This window comes from Lissotriton vulgaris, chromosome 4_1 (assembly GCF_964263255.1).
Source record: "Lissotriton vulgaris chromosome 4_1, aLisVul1.2, whole genome shotgun sequence".
NCBI classification, from domain to species: Eukaryota; Metazoa; Chordata; class Amphibia; order Caudata; family Salamandridae; genus Lissotriton; species Lissotriton vulgaris.
Window position 1 is genome coordinate 41,499,255 of NC_141691.1, and position 17,834 is coordinate 41,517,088.

At 44.5% G+C, this 17,834-nt stretch overlaps 1 protein-coding gene across 1 annotated transcript in view; it reads right to left on the bottom strand.

The window, feature by feature from the left end:
* Nucleotides 1-1,878: 1,878 nt before the first annotated feature.
* LOC147718311 (nicotinamide N-methyltransferase-like) overlaps nt 1,879-17,834 on the bottom strand; it is a 115,275-nt gene continuing 99,319 nt past the window's right edge. Inside the window, exon 3 of the mRNA XM_086918261.1 lies at nt 1,879-2,578. Coding sequence (XP_086774387.1) covers nt 2,143-2,578 — 436 coding nt within the window. The 3' untranslated portion in view covers nt 1,879-2,142. The remainder of the gene's footprint in view (nt 2,579-17,834) is intronic.

Genomic DNA, 17,834 nt, shown 5'->3' on the forward strand with positions numbered 1-17,834 from the left:
GGCAGGATTCATTTTGGCATGATGCTCCTACCCCCAAAATTAATCCTCAGCAGGAAGCACTTACAGATGTAAATAAAGCAGGTGCCCGAGTTGCAGCTCAAATTTGGTAACGCAGTAATCAGCCCAAAAAATGTGTGAGCTTGGTCGAGGCTGGGCAGGTGTGCTTTATCCCTATATCTACCATCAAACATTTATTGTGATGCATGATGGGGGTCTTTGCATCCATGACTTTCTCAAGCACAACCTCTGACCAGGAGGCTCTTTCTCCTCATCTGCTGCTCTGGTCGGTCTCTGACCTTTTATTAACTAGATGCATGCGAACTCGCATAGAAGCGCTACCCGTTTGGCCCCGCCCCACACGCACTAGCGGTATACAAGTCTTCCCGCCCTTTACCCACTATGATGGACAGCTCACTCATGTGACTCTGGCGCCTTTTGTTGCGGTGGCAAAGTTACAAGGGCACTAGGCAGAAGACAAGAAATAAATCTCAGCGAGCACGCGGAATTAGCGTGCTCACTGAGATTTTTTGCCATTTTGCAGAACATTGCGTAGCACAGCTTCGCAAATTCCGCCCACCCCTTTCATAGATGTATCTATAAACATGCACACACATGTTTTTATGTGTGTATGTTTACATACATATATATGTATTTTTATTATTAAATGTTACTTAATTTTATGTTATATACATCACATTATAGTTATATAGTAAAATGTTTAAATTTTACTATTTTGAACTTTATATTTATGCATAAAACAATATTTTTGTAATTTGTTATATTTTTTATTCAATTCTTTGGTACTTTCAGCTCTAAGATAGAAAAACAATAATTATTTTAACAATGTTTTATTACATGATATTTGTGTTTTATGATATTTGGGTACTCAATATTCTGTCAAAGTATCATGAAAAAAAGTTGCAAAACAACAGCTGTGGTCAGTCAACATGCCCCCTGAGTGCTCATGGGCCTGGGTACAACAATCTTTGATTGATGGAGCCACTCTGGAATACTTGGAACACTTGACTCTTTGATCTCTTTTGAACATAACATTTGCTTAAGACTCATTTTATATAAAAATAATAGGGCCTAACTAGTCCACATAGTAAAAGAATGCATGTTTATTTTGCTGTGCTTGAGCCACTCCTGTGCATGTTTTAGTTCCTATTAAGAAAATAATTCAAATTCAGATGTAACATCTATATTATTTTTCTAAATAAATTAACATTTATCTAGCTTCCTAACTAAAAGAAGGATTTCCAAACATTAGCATATGGGTCAACTATCATAGTTGTGCAGAAGCATTTTATTATGTAAAGTTGTATTCCTTGTTTATTTCCTCTTTGTAGCTAAATCGTGCAGTTTAATAACCAATTAAAATCAGTTGAAAGTTGGTGCACTTAATATGTTTCATGAACTAATAGTTTGATTGGTTGCTATGGAAATAATATTTTAGAACAGTGCATTTACGCTATATAATGCTATGAAATTGTATGTTTTCATGGTCCAGTACATTATAAAAATGTACATTTTCTCTGGAAAGAGGGGTTTCATGTGATACTCCATTTCTTTGCTCAGTGCTTACAAATGTCTAATGTCATGACATGCCACTCACTGCAGTATGGTATAGTAACCTCCTCCTTTCAGAAATAAGTATAAAGAAAAGATGAGTGCCTGCTTAGCCTGCTCCAATGGAATGTTCAGAGATGAAATGAAATTGATATGGACTTCTAACTCTTCTATCCTGTAAATTGCCAATAGTCAAGGCAGGTCTCTAGGTCATGGCTACAGTTGCCTGAACGAGGACCTAGATTGTGTCTTAATAATTGAAAACAAAATATTCAAATTCAGGAAATCACAACAAGAAAGTCATGCACAGGTGGTAGATGACATCACTCTTTATTGACTGGATTTATGCATCAACTACTCACTACTACAACAACTACTCACATTTATGCATCAATTACTCGTTATTGCTACTCAACATTGTATGTTCAGCTTTATGGCACACTTTTTGCCAACATATGATTATAATTTTTAGAAAGGACCAAAGACATTATGGAAAAAGGGGAACAGAAGGAATTTGATGTTCCCTTTTCTACCATTTTGTGTCCTGGCACATTTCTCTTTTTTATTTGAATACTAGATTTCTCTTTCTTTAATTGCTTTTATACTGATAACATATTTATAATCTGTTATATCGTATAAGCTTTCTGTTTTACGAAGATAAATATAATCTTCCTGGATGGCATAACCAGCCCCAATGAGAGCATCCTTTACAAAATCCTCATCCATGAAGAGAAGAGGAAACTTGAAGTCGCCGCACATGTAAAAGGTTGCTTCGAGGGAAGCACTCATTATAAGAATTCCTCCGGTCTTTAACAATAAGGAGACATTTTTCAGAGCTTCGCAGAAGGACTTCTTGTCTGTCACAAAGTGCTCCAAACAATGTGCTAAGAGCAGACAGTCAGCCTGGGGATGTATGACAGGAGACAGTGGGTTACAGTTCATCACATCATGTTTGAGAACTATTTTGACTTTTCTTTGTAACATGTGTTCCTTCTCAGTCCATGCGTCACTGAAAGCAAAAAGATACAGCATGATTAACATGTTTTTATTTGTTGACTGACATATGGCTGAGATACCCGCCACCCCCTCTCAACACAATCCCACAAGGAGGGAAACCGGAAACAGTTCTTTAAGTTTTTGGATGTGGGAGGGAGTGACCCTCCCGCGGCCGTATTTATTAAAACAAAAAATTAAACATTAAACGTTTCATATTATGTACAATTTCATTATCACATTGCGATGTTTGGCTAATCTTAACATATTTTCTAATACAGAGGTTCTCCTAGCCGAACTAGCATCCTACAAAAACATTCTCTATAAACACTGAAATTGTACATCCTAACGTTTAAGGGCCAACGGCAAGGTCATACCCGGTGTCAAGATCCCTAACCAGACTTACCCCTCCCACTTGGGAAGGGCGACAGCACAGAGGCTTACCTCAAGTGCAACTACTAACAATTTCCCTTGACTTGTCGGGGGCACTTAAGACTCGACGCCATTTAAAGGTCGTTCGAATACTTGTGTGTGGTATCTAGAAGGTATCGTGGACCTCCCCCCACCCCACACAACTTACCGCATCTGCCGTCGCAGATGACCCTGGCCCCGGGAAATTCCTCAGGAGGGGGCTGTAACCCCTCCTACACAGGAAGGGGCCTTGACCGCCTTTCCTTAACTTCCGGCGACCCGCCCTTAGACGGGACCGCCTCCCCATTGAGGGGCCAATGGCCACCTCCCCCGAGCGCTCCCATCCGTGTTGGGTGACGCCCACTCATAGGGATCTACCAATTAGTGCTCACCGATCATGACCTTACCGCCTACCAAAAAATAAATACGACAATTCGAACTTATGAAAACATTGGTCGCTACGACCGAAAGAGCATGCTCAAAAGCAACACTACATCAAGTCCTTTTAATCGTAACAACCTAACGATATTCACCATACATTATTATGATAAACCACAAAACTGATACTTTCACAACCTGTAAACGAAAAGAAAGAACATACTTAGAAAATTCACTTTAATGCACAACAACTTGCTGTCCTCAGGGGCTGGTGGGTGGGTCAAAATTGGCTCTTCGTTCTGTCCCGAGCTCACGTGTGGCGAGGAGGTGCAGCTTCGGAGCACAAGAACAAGAGGACGTCTTCAGGCCTTGCGTCTCCTTTTATCCATCTTCAGGGCGGGCGTAAACCCGCCCCTGCCCGTCCCGGAGGCGGGGCTGGCTACGTCGGTGTCTAGGCCAGCCCACTTTAGGGCGGGAACAAGCGCGCCCCGGCTACGCCGCTTCGGGCATACCAGCCGAGACGCGCCTCCCGCCACAAAATGGCTTCCCGGGGGGATCGAGGCACTCCGCCATACGTTCGGGGGGACCGAGTGGTCGCCCCTTTCCATATGGCTGAGATACCCGCCACCCCCTCTCAACACAATCCCACAAGGAGGGAAACCGGAAACAGTTCTTTAAGTTTTTGGATGTGGGAGGGAGTGACCCTCCCGCGGCCGTATTTATTAAAACAAAAAATTAAACATTAAACGTTTCATATTATGTACAATTTCATTATCACATTGCGATGTTTGGCTAATCTTAACATATTTTCTAATACAGAGGTTCTCCTAGCCGAACTAGCATCCTACAAAAACATTCTCTATAAACACTGAAATTGTACATCCTAACGTTTAAGGGCCAACGGCAAGGTCATACCCGGTGTCAAGATCCCTAACCAGACTTACCCCTCCCACTTGGGAAGGGCGACAGCACAGAGGCTTACCTCAAGTGCAACTACTAACAATTTCCCTTGACTTGTCGGGGGCACTTAAGACTCGACGCCATTTAAAGGTCGTTCGAATACTTGTGTGTGGTATCTAGAAGGTATCGTGGACCTCCCCCCACCCCACACAACTTACCGCATCTGCCGTCGCAGATGACCCTGGCCCCGGGAAATTCCTCAGGAGGGGGCTGTAACCCCTCCTACACAGGAAGGGGCCTTGACCGCCTTTCCTTAACTTCCGGCGACCCGCCCTTAGACGGGACCGCCTCCCCATTGAGGGGCCAATGGCCACCTCCCCCGAGCGCTCCCATCCGTGTTGGGTGACGCCCACTCATAGGGATCTACCAATTAGTGCTCACCGATCATGACCTTACCGCCACAGGTCCGGATAGTTGACCGGCTATCCGGACCCCCCACCAAACTCCTACCTAAAGGTCATGTTTTAACGATTTTAACCAAGCTAGGAAGTCACCTATGAGTAACTCATTGCCCACCCTCGACAAATGCACACCATCCCCCAAATACATACTATCATCATTAATACAACTATGCGAGATCGAATGCAATGTCTTGGAACGGAACAACCTACTCACTTTGTTATTTAATTTCTTAACGGAATGATTCAAAGCAGGGATCGAGATAGCCCCCCGCCACACTTTTCGTGGGATCATATGAGACCACGCAATTATACACCCCGGAACTCTCCTTGCTAACCAACTTACCGTGGAAAGCATAGCCTCCAGGAGAAGTCGTCTACCGGTGGTAACTAAGTCGTTGCCCCCCAAATGTACTATGACTATGGACGGCGGTGACCTCATCCGCTCTAACAAACCCTCAAAGAATGCCTGAAACTGGTCAATACAGAGACCACCCCTTCCGTAGAAGGAGACTCTGTACCCGTATTCCCCAGGTACGTGAATCATATCACCTGCTTTGAATACGTCTGCGGCCCGTCTCACGTATGAGTGGCCTACGACCCACACCTCCTTTCTCTCAGCCGGTGATGTGTGACCGCTGGCCTGGTGTTGGGTCAACTGCACAGTCCGCCCTGCCGCGTAGGCTTGCGCAACTGAAAACAAACAAAAGACAAGAAGCGTGAGTACATGATTACAGCTTCACAACATGTGCAGTCGCACATACCTCTTATAACAATTGGAGGACCAACGCCCCACACGTTTCACTTGTTCTACATTAAGACCCCTGGCTGTAGCTTCTGTGGCAGCCCCTATACGAAAGGAATGGGTCCCAAATTCACCCGGGTCCAAGCCCGCTGCGGCAATGGCCATTGCAAGCACCCGCTGAAACTGAAACCTCGTCAGCGGGGTGGCGTCTACATGCCTCAACAATGTCCCCCCCCATGATGCCACCCTTCGTGCTAGGTAATCTTCTAAGCACTGAACCGGACACATGGATGACTCGGGGATCCTGCGAATGATCGTGCAGTCCCCCCTCCCATCTTGGTCAGTCTTGGACCTGAGAAAGGAGACAATCATCGCATCACCCCTGATCTGAACCTGCTCCCTGCACAAGCCCCCCGTCACATCCCGTTTGTTCCTTGCCACTAGCTCACTAACTCTCATAGCCCCGTGAAATGCCAGCATAAATGCAGTCCGGAACAAACAGGTCTCGAACGGGGACGAGCATGTGTTAGGGAGTGTGGTCAGCAACTGGGACAACCTGTCTAGACCTATCGGTCGTCTTACGTCTACTCTGCGACCCTCTAGACGTTGCCACCCACGCAGCGCTTTCTGTACCGTAAAAGACGCTGTTGGGTCCAGGATGCCATGGGCCCTGGCAACAAAGGAAATGGCGGCACGATGCCTTTGGGCCGTAGCCACCGATTTCCCAGCCCTACGTAAAGACATCAGGAAAAGTACTACCCACTCCTCCTGCCCCCAAAGTCCCCCTCTCTCTGCCCCTAAAAAGGCTAAATAGGCCTGGAACGCCCCTTCATATGCCTTCCTTGTCCTGGGTGCTAGACTCTCTCCCACGAGGTGACGAAGTTCGGGGCACCGAGAGACCAGAGAGCTTCGGGGAAGGGTGCCGGCTCCGGGTCCGCTGAAGGAAGGAAACCCGAGAAAGCCTGCATGTGAAAACGAGACAGTGCATCAGCGGCCTGATTCATCACCCCAGGGACATGTTTTGCTCTGAATACTACGTTCAGCTGCATACACCGTAAGACAATTTCTTTGAGCAGCCTCAAAATCAATTTACAACGGGCTGCCTGACTATTGATGCATTCTACCACGGTCATATTGTCGGACCAGAACACAACAGAATGATCTCTGAACCCTTCTGGCCAGGTTCTAAGGGCCACCAGAATGGGAAATAGTTCGAGGAAAGCGATGTTACTTGTCAGCCCCTTCTCGTGCCACCATAGGGGCCACTTCTGTGCCGACCATTTTGTGCCGAAGATGGCGCCAAAACCTACGCTTCCTGCTGAATCTGTCCATAGCCCAAGCTCATCGGAGGACATGGCTGGCTTGTTCCAGACAACTCGACCATTGAAGTCCGCCAGAAATGCTAACCAAATCCGCATGTCCTGGCGGACCTCGGCCGATAACCTCGTGCGATGATGACCCTCCTTTAGGCCAACCATCGCTTGGGCAATTGAGCGGGAAAAGGGGCGAGCCATTGGGATCACCCTCAAGGCAAAGTTCAACTTTCCCACTAATTGTTGTAACTGCTGTAGTGTAACCTTGGGTACATGTAAACACACTTGGAGGGCTGCCCTGAATTTACAGATTTTGTTGGCTGGTAAACGGAAACACCCCTCCCTTGAGTCCAACTCGATCCCCAAAAACTCGAGGCAAGTCGTGGGACCCATAGTTTTACCCGGTGCCAATGGTACACCAAACTGGCCCATCAACACACGGAATTCAGCTAAGGCCTGTGCACATGCGGGATTTCCGGCGGGGCCAAGGAACAAAAAGTCGTCAAGGTAATGCATTACATTTTGGAAACCCGTTTTCTTAGTGAACACCCATTGCAAAAAAGTACTGAATTGCTCAAAGTAAGCACATGATATAGAGCATCCCATTGGCATACACCTATCCATGTAGAATGACCCCTGGAACCCGAATCCCAGCAGACGCTGATCGTCTGGGTGTACCGGGAGCAACCGGAACGCTGACTCGATGTCTGATTTTGCCATCAGCGTCCCGGGCCCCAGGCGATTCAAGATGGCTACTGCCTCATCAAACGATGCGTATCGCACCGAACAAGCTTCCGGATCAATTGCGTCGTTCACCGAAAGACCAATGGGAGCAGACAGATTATGGATCAAACGAAACTCACCTGGGTCCTTCTTGGGGACCACCCCTAACGGAGAACAAACGAAATCTGGTACCGGGGGTACACTAAACGGGCCGGCGACCCGGCCCCGGCTAACTTCTTTGTGGATTTTTTCTTGTACTACAGATGTATGTTGTAAAACGGAAAGTTGATTTTTACACATCCCTACACCCTGAAAGTCCCCTACCGGGATGCGGAAACCATTTGTAAAACCGTTCCGCAGCACCCCGGCAGAAGTCCGATCCGGGTAGTCGCTGAGCCAGGGAATCATTGCCAGGGTATCAACCGGGGTTGGTAAAGGCGCCCCTCGGCCTAGCTTAGACCTGTTTGGCGCCTCCCTTACCCCCATTCTCACTCGTTCTGGCTCTGCACGATGACTCAGGATGAGATGATCCACACGTACTACATTCGTGTTTGAATTTACACGACCCCGGTGGCCTAGTACACTTCCCCTTGTTGAAATTAAAACAGAAACCCTTTCTCCCTGTATTGCCCGCGGGCCTCGACTGGTCGTCGGTGCTCGTACTTGGGCGAAAGGGCGTCCCCACATTCTGGCGGGAGTAATCGACAACATTGCTCCCGACCAATGGCATTCTTAAAGTTCCCGATTCCTTCATTTTATCCCATGTTAGAGAATCGTAACAATCCCAAGTCAAACTCTTGTTATGTTCCTTTTCCTTCCTGAACAGATTGTCGTAACAAAACCAATGGTTGCCTTGATATGTTGTTGAGTAACCCATAATCCGTGATTGATAAATGGGAAACTCAGGAAGCAACTCGGGCCTACGTTCCCCCAGAATCGATGTAAAAATTCCCCATGCATTGCCCCAATTGCCAATGTTCTCATTTACCTTAAAGGCGGCCATTTTTGCGCGCCAAACACTCGGATGCATTAAGTCCTTTTGACTTTTCACATGCTCCACATCATAATGATCAACAAGCAAGGAAAAAATATTCACGTATTCCCCTGCCCAGATCTTTTCCTTTATGGCTAAAGGCACATGTTGTCCCAATCTCTCTCTACGAGAGGGTGCTGACTCGTCCCTTGCAATCGGCAACGGCCGCTTACCTGAACTGGACGCAGCTTCTGCCGCTTGCGGCTTGTCTATCCCCGCCAATGGCGCAGCTACTCTTGCTGCCTCTCTCTTCTCACGAAGCCCTTTTATCAGCGCCTGTGCCTCGGCAGCCGTGGCGCCATCACTACTATCCCCCAACCAAGCTGCTAGCTGTGCTGCCAGCTCGGGGGGCATGTCTTCCTTGGACGTCGGGGTGACGACAACGGGGATTGGGTTCCCCTCTATTGGAACTGGGGTCGGCGCCTCGAGCGGTGCAGGGGGAACCGGGATGTCTCCACCGGCTGGAACCTTTCTCGGCCTCTTCGGTCTCCCTCCAGCCGGCGCAGGGCCCGAACCCTCCTCTCCGTCTCGCTCTGCCAACCGTCTCTTTATGTCTGCCATATCTTTGAAAAGGGCCCGCACCATCTGGTCGGTCGACATCTTCTTTGCGACTTTCTTTGGCATCTCTCTGACGAAGTATCTAGAAGACAAAGAAAAGGATCAAAACGCTCAAAATTGGCTCTTCGTTCTGTCCCGAGCTCACGTGTGGCGAGGAGGTGCAGCTTCGGAGCACAAGAACAAGAGGACGTCTTCAGGCCTTGCGTCTCCTTTTATCCATCTTCAGGGCGGGCGTAAACCCGCCCCTGCCCGTCCCGGAGGCGGGGCTGGCTACGTCGGTGTCTAGGCCAGCCCACTTTAGGGCGGGAACAAGCGCGCCCCGGCTACGCCGCTTCGGGCATACCAGCCGAGACGCGCCTCCCGCCACAAAATGGCTTCCCGGGGGGATCGAGGCACTCCGCCATACGTTCGGGGGGACCGAGTGGTCGCCCCTTTCCACATGTTTTCCAAAGTGACAATGATCATTATCAAACCAGTTTTATAAAAATGTATAAATGGATTCAATATGGCCTCTCCCTTGCCCTGGGCTCCTCACTTTGTATCAAACACTTCTCTGCAGCAAATCTCTGGTTTATGGACTGTATATAAGGCAATACAGGTGTCATTACACTTCTACTATAAAAATCCTGACATCTCTTTTGCTTTCTGGAATTAGTTGTTTGCTAGACAAACAAGAAACAAGAGCTTTTTGTACATTAAAGAGAAGATTTCTCAGAGTTTCCAAAAATGTGTCAATGTTAACAGAATGAATATTTTGTGAAATGTGCTCATTGAGAGATACATTTACTATCATTGCTTCTTTCCTCCCCATCACACATACCTAAAGACACAGGTCCTGATTCACAAAGATAAACTTAATTTTTGTGTAAGTTTACTACTTGTTGGCATTCACAAAATAAACCTAGACCAAAAGTGTAGCTTTTCAGTTTCCACAAAGGTATGTTACTACTAGTAAAGTTAAACTTTTCATCTAAGTTTACTTTTGTGAACAAAAAAGCAGTCAAGTTACACAAAAGTTTAGGTTTGAATTTGTTCATCAGGCACATGTTGTGGGAACACTTACTCCCTAAACACCAATTGTCACTTGGTGTGACTTACCTGTGCTTCTCACCAACTTCTATAAAAACTTGGTCTGATATTAACCAAGGAAGGAATCCTGAAAGCAAAGTCCTAGATTCCAATAAATTGGTCAGAACAACATTTAATTCCTTCATCCTTTCTAAAATAGTGACAACCAAAACATACAAAATGATGGGTCAGAGCTATCTACAGCCTTGCTTCTCCTGCCTCTTCCAACCACAGCACGACACCAGTGAACTTGAGATTAACATCGGCATGGCTGATACAAGAAACAATGCCAGAGATGGTAAAATAAATGACAACCTCTAAACTAAAGAGACCAAAAAATCAAGAACAAGCGTGTCCCAAATAATCTGAGTAAAATATGCTAAAGCCCCTTAAAAGCTAAACTTTAAGCATTATAAAGTAGGAAAAATGATTGTGTTGAACAATATCATAAAAAATTATTGTAACAGTGTTAAGGAAAACATAACCATGTCAGGGCCACAAAAATAATCAACAGTTCTGAAAATGGCTTTGGATGCTTCAAGGAAAACTTATAAAAAGTTTAACTATCAATTATATATTACAAATAAAGTATCCATGGGTCTATTCAAATCCAGAACAACACTAGGCTTTACGGAACGTGACTATATTCAGAATGAAAAGTACACAGACATGGGCAATCCTTTCAGAAGGACGGATTCCCATCACTCACCAAGGTGACATGCTTTATCATCTGGGTCTCTTCCTAGCGACAGTGACTGAAACATGTAGACCTACCTCTCAAAATGGACCGTTATTATTATTATATAAAAAAATGTGTTGCACTATTTTTAATCTGGGCATTAGGAGATACCTTTTAAAGTTGTTTTCTCCTTCTGTTCATTGTTAATTCACTCTTCTCACTCATGTGCACTGCGTCCATCACTCCTTAACAAAACACCTCTTTACATCTAGTGGATCGGATAAGAGTGCGCTATCGTGCAATACATCCATGAGCTCCCCTACTTATTGTAAGGGTTGTAGCCCTTGGCGCCACTATTGTGTCTCTAGGAGTTGACCCAGATGATGAAGCACGTCACCTTGATGAGTGATGGGAATCTGTAATCCTGAAAGGATTGCCCAGGTCTGTGTAATGGTCATTCTGAATATAGTCATGTTCCGTATAGCCTAGTTTTGTTCTGGATTTGAATAGACCCGTGGATACTTTAGTTGTGATATATAATTGATTTGGGGAATATATTCATGCGAGGTCTCAAAACGTTTCCTATGACTCTCTTTGTCTCCTCTTTGTTATTATTATTTTATTATTTTTTAATTATCACCAGTAACAATATGGCACACTTTTGAAATCAGGAGTGACCTGACAATCTTTTAAAGCAGTCCCCTATTCAGAATGCATGCATATCACTGTGAAGCTGAAACCCTCTTCTCTCTCCCGAACACTATAAAAGGTATAAACACCTCTCTTTCCTTTCTCTAGACTATCCTGATTAATAACTCCCTCACCCTGGGGGAAGAAACAGACTACCTAAAAAATGGTCAGATTTTACCTCTGCAAAATAATTCCGAAGCATACTTTGAAGATGGGCACACATCTATCTCTATCACCAACCTCCTTTTTAAAGATGGTATTTAAACAAAATAGTGTTTTAAATATCGAATTACAGAAATATCCGAAAAAAAATTGTGATGCAAAAATATTTTGATGTCAAGAATAGCAGTTTATTTAGGTAACTAGTATTGTTGACAAGAAAATCATTCTTGTTAATATTGCTTTCAATAATATATTTGTAAAAACTATCATTCTTGTTAATATGATTCATATATATTATTATCGCTTTCAATAAAATATTTGTAAAACATATTGTTTTTGAATTTTCTTTATTTTTTATAGTTCATTTATTCATTGTATACAGTGTCATAATTGTTCATTTTTAATAAGGTTTTTTAAATATAGTTTGCAATTTTACGGGATTTATAATGTATTTGCTAACAGTAATTTATAGTGTCATAGCAGGTTTCTAGGTTTGTAGAGGTGATGTCTGCTGGGTTTGTAGATGTCCCCCAACTTCTAAAGTCAAGGGCCCACTGTGGGCCCCAAAGTCTCTTACCACCAGCCTTTCCTTGGCATGTTACCCGCCATGAAAAAGCCAGTGGAACGGGACTTTGTAATCCCTACTGTGGTGCCTGGCAGGAAGCGCCAACCTGATCGGCACTACAAGCCCCTCTTTCACACCAGCATGCTCAAGGAGCCCATTGGATGCATGGTGGTTGGAATTTCCGACTGCCATCACAACGCCTGCCATTGTAATGTGGCAGGCAGGCAACATGTCTTAGATGGCGGACAGACTGCCACCAACAGCCTTTCGGTGGTGTCATCCCTGCCATAACACTCAACCTCTATATTTCGCTGTAGTTGCAGGCTGTTGTGTTTGTAGGGGTATAGGGTGGGAACTTAGTTAAGAAATAATTAATAAATAATTAATTATTAATTTACTAATAATTATGCCAATGATGTTATACTTATTTATGTTGATTATAATTAAGTGTGGTATAGAAACTAATACATAAAAAAAACAATTACTTTCATTATTAAATTGTTTTTCTAATAATTGTGTAAATTGTTTAATGTATATATATATATTACCTAATGGTGGTCGCCAGTAGGTAGTTATAGTTAGGAATATTTTCAATACAAAATCTCAACATTCTATTGGGAATAACTTTTGCGCTGGTTAAGGAATCTGCCTGAAAATGTCCTCAAATGTGCCTCGCGGAGCTCCGGTCCTTCCCTGAAAGTTTGGGGGTGATTTGTCAAGCGGGGGCCGAGATAAAAGGGGGTTCCCAAAACGTGTTTTCCCCATGTTAATTTCCATAGGGTGGTCGACCTCACTTTTAGCCCGAACGGCTGAATGGATTTCCACCAAACTTGACAAAATTGTAGGGACTGGTAGCCCGATGTGCCTTTGCTATGTCTCAAGATATGTGCTACAGTGGATTTTGCGTAATTTAGGTTAAAAAAATATATATATCTAAGCTAAGCAGCGCCAGTTCAGGCAGTACGGGAGGGGTATTGGCTGAGCCCCACAGCACCTCACTATCAATCCTGAGCCCACCGAGCGCCGTGAGGGAAACAGCCGGCAACTCGGACCCACACTACATTCCCCAGGTGCCCCGGTGGCAGAGGCGCACCTGGGATGTCACAGTCTGCGCCAGGAGGTGCCTATATACATTGGAACGCCTCCTGTCCCAGTGGGACGGGAGCGGGACCGCCGGGCTAAGCCCGGGCAAAGGGCGGGCCCTCTGTGGCCCTCAGAGGACAGAGAAGGATGGGACGGGCCACCCCCCTTGGCTCCTACTGAACAAGGTATATTGAGACTTCGACCTACATCTCTGTACATACTGTCGCCTCAAGACACTGGGACTTTCATTGATATTTTTGCGGGACTCTGTTTGCTGCACCTTCGTCATGCCTCTTAAGGGGGCTCCCAAACCCAGCATTCCCCCAAGTGACTCTAGTAGGGGGAGGTTAGACTGCTATGTAGACAGGGTATTATTACCCGTTATTCATGACTTGGAAGATCTAGAAACTCGTTTTCCCTCATATAGCATAGCCTGCAAACATCCCGAGGTGCAGCTAGCCGACACAGCATCAAGTTTGTCCTGGTTGGAGGAATTGAACGCCCTATGTCACATTCAATATGCACCAGTCTAAACCATATCAGACCCACCCCAAGTCCTTTCCAGCCCAATACTTCCCGTACATTTGCAGTCTAGCTCATTATTGAACGCAAATGATAACATTCTGGCTGCCCCTCCCTTATCCCTGTCAGTAAAAGCAAACACTAAACAACTTGGGAACCTTAAAACTCCTACGGTCAAAAGAAAGCGTTCCGGGGAAAACTGCATGGGGAGGGAAGCAAAACTGCTAAAGCCTTGCACAAGTTCCGCACCGTCCATCAGCACTCTACTTACAGCTTCCCAGGCCTTTGATAATATTGAATCCTTTGCTCCCCCCTACCAGGCAGCTCTTCTGGACCGGATTGAATGCCTGGTCACCTCTCTAATATCCCCTTTGACTGCAAGAATCAACTCCCTAGGGGATAGGTTAAGGGATATAGAGACCTCAATTAGGGTACTGAATCATCCTAATAAGAACCTGGCAGGACTTAGCCAACCACAGCCCTTACCCGCTACTGTGGTTTCTAGGTTAGCTCCTCAAAGAAGTAGCATCCCTCCCAACAGACCTACGGTCCCACAGAACCGCCCATGTATCTACTCATCATCCGACATAGAGCCCACTACCATCAAGAGTATCATCGCTGATGTAGGGGTGCCAAACGTTCCTACACCTCATGAGGAGAAAACTACTAACCTAGATTATACTAAACATATACATTTGCCTCCAATGGCCGCCCCCTTTGTCTGTGTTCTCACTGGTGTTTTACCAATTACAAAGGGAAAAAGTGAGAGATCAGAGGATCTAAAACACTAGGTCATCTATTGGCTGTCTAGGAACCGACCCTTGCCAGTGAACATTGATGGTGCTATTCGAAGTGTTAGAAGGGTGAGTCGGCTCGGCCCCCTTCCAAAAGATCTCCCAGGCGACTTGGTGTTAGTTAGATTCTGGAGTGATCAGGTTGTGCCTTATTTACAAACTTGGTTTCCACAATTAGGGGATGGCCCGATCTCTGTCTGGGGACTCCATGATTTCTACCCTGGGTCCCGCTACCCTCGGCCCTTAAATACAAGACTAGAAATAAAACACCATTTTCCAGAAAGAACAAGTTTAGAGATTAATTATCGGCCGGATTGGAGTGTGTATGTACAGAATGGCTTTAACAACCCCATCCCAAATTATTTTCCATGAAGTGTTTTTTTTTTGCAGTGACTTCCAGTGATTAGCAATTCGTTTGAACTGATCTAATAATGTCTTCACTTATTAATAATTATTGTAATGAAATAGTTCTTAATGATGTGTATATAATGAATGTTGCTTTTATGATTTTATGTATCAAAATCGAATAAAGCTATCCACAGTATATATATCTATATGCGCTCCTCGGTACGCGCACTGGGGTGCTAACCAGCGCGCTACGCGAGTTCGCACGCGGAAAGCTGAATGGCACTTGGGTGTCTGTCAACATTCCAAACAGTCCGGAGCGGCCGCCATCTTGTGTCTCGGTAGGATCGAGACACAAAAGGTGGCGAAAACAAAGGGGGAAATTACCATAAGGGGGCAGAGTAGACCCCCTCTGACCCCCTAGGTTTGATGTGGGGGCTATAAAAGGGCCCCGCTGGGAAAAAAATATTTTTTTTTATTTTATTTGCGCAGGGCGGATCGCCCGGTACGCGCACCGCGGAGAGTACCGGGTAGCATTCCATGGGGAAAAAAGAACGATAGAGTTTTTTTTAAAAATGTAGCCTTTATTTTATAATTTGGAGGTAGTTCTAAAAAGAGCTGTTTTTTTCTACTTTTTGTTGTTTTACATTGTTTTAATGTTTTTTGAATATTTTGTACTTTTTTGGGCTTTTATGAACTATTTTATATATTTTTTTGTTATTTTTATGGGGAGAAACAAAAAACAGGGAATTGAAAATGGCTCAACTGGAGCAAAAAAAATTAGGGTTTTTTGGGGCAATTGTAGTTGTCACCAGCAAGGAGGATGAGCTTTATGCTGTGATCCTGAATTTACCAAACCGTGGTTGTATGCAAGGGATCATCTCCCTTGTCTCTGGTACCGATGGAGTGGGTTGCTTTCTTTTGGAGGTGCTGGGTGAAGATTGGGGAGGGTTACTGGCCAGCTCTCTCACCTCTGCGGCAGCATAGTTGTTGGGATGCTTGCGCTGCATGTGCCTAATCATGGTGTTATTACCAAATGAATATTTTTTGTTAGGGTTCCCCCTTGAAAGTTCAATGCCACAGATTTGGCAAGTCACCTTTGGCGCATTGACTTTCTTCTTGCCCTCTGGGATAGAAAAAAAACTCCCATACAATGTTCTGCCTTGGCCTGTATGGGGTATTGTCTACTGGAAGCCGCATCCTCCCCTCCTCCTCCTCCTCCTCCTCCTCCTCTTCTTCTTGACAACCAATGTGATTTTGTGGTGGTCCTCTTGGTGGTGGTGCAGACGCTCCAGCTGCTGCTGCTACTGTAGCCATTTTAAAGTACACAATATTTCTCTTAGATCTCCAAACAGGTCTTCCTCAGTCAAAGGACAAAGTCAGAATATGGAAAAAAAAGGGGGGCTTTCATCATTTGGAAAAAAAAACTGTCCTGAACCAATGAAAAGTGTTATTTTCAGGTCACATGACCCGGGCTTTCATCATTTGGAAACCAAATTTGTTCTGCACCAATAAAAAGTGTTATTTTCAGGTCACATGACCCGACGCGCTTATGCAGCGCTCCCCTGGGCGCGCCCGGGGCCGCGCCACGGGGCGGGTCGCGTAAGTGCATCAGATGCTTACGTTGCGCGATCGTATTCGCTCGAGTACTTCCGGGTGCGCTTACACTGTGCGTATCACACGGACACGGCTACGCGATACGTCACGATGTTTTCGTTCCCGGAAATAGCGCTAACGGGACGCTCACCGGTGCGCGACCCGGGGCGCTCCGGAAAACTGCGCTTTCCAGTGCGCACAGCGGGGCGCGCACCGGGAGCGCACCAGGGCAAAAAAAAAACTTATTATATAAATATACAATATAGGATTCATTATAAAAAATATTACATTTCATAGGTTTGAGGCCCTATATATAGTTAGGAATTAGCATTTAAAAAACCTATGAAATTCACTGAAAAAACCATAGGTTTCACACCAGTTATAGTTAGGAATTAGCATTTAAAAAACCTATTAAATTCACTGAAAAAACCATAGGTTTCACACCAGTTATATTTAGCTGGAAATTTTACTGACATAAAACCATAGAAATTCCAACGTTATAGTTAGGTATGGGTATCTCCATTTTTTTGAAAATGTTAGTTTCTATTTTTGAATATCTATTTCAAGGGTTACATTACACTAAAAGAAGGTCGGTCACTCTGTCACAAGGATGGTGTCATAAGTGATGTCATGAGTGATGTCACTGACGATGTCATGAGTGATGTAATATGTGACATCAGCAGTGCATTGCTGGCGCGCTTGTTATAGTGAGTCCAACTAACTATAACGTTGGAATTTCTATGGTTTTATGTCAGTAAAATTTCCAGCTAACTATAACTGGTGTGAAACCTATGGTTTTTTAAGCGAATTTAATAGGTTTTTTAAATGCTAATTCCTAAAAAGAACTGGTGTGAAACCTATGGTTTTTTCGGTGAATATATATATATATATATATATATATATATATATATATATATATATATATATATATATATATATATATATATATATATATATATATATATATATATATATATATATTCACTGAAAAAACCATAGGTTATAGACCATATATAGTTAGGAATTTGCATTTACAAAACCTTGAAAATTCACTGAAAAAACCATAGGTTAGAGACCATATATAGTTAGCTGGACATTTTATTGACATAAAACCAATGAAATTCCATATATAGTTAGTTGCACTAACTATATATCGCGCACCCGCAATCCACTGCTGATGATGTCACATATTACATCATTCATGACATGGTCAGTGACATCACTGATGACATCACTGATGACATCTCAA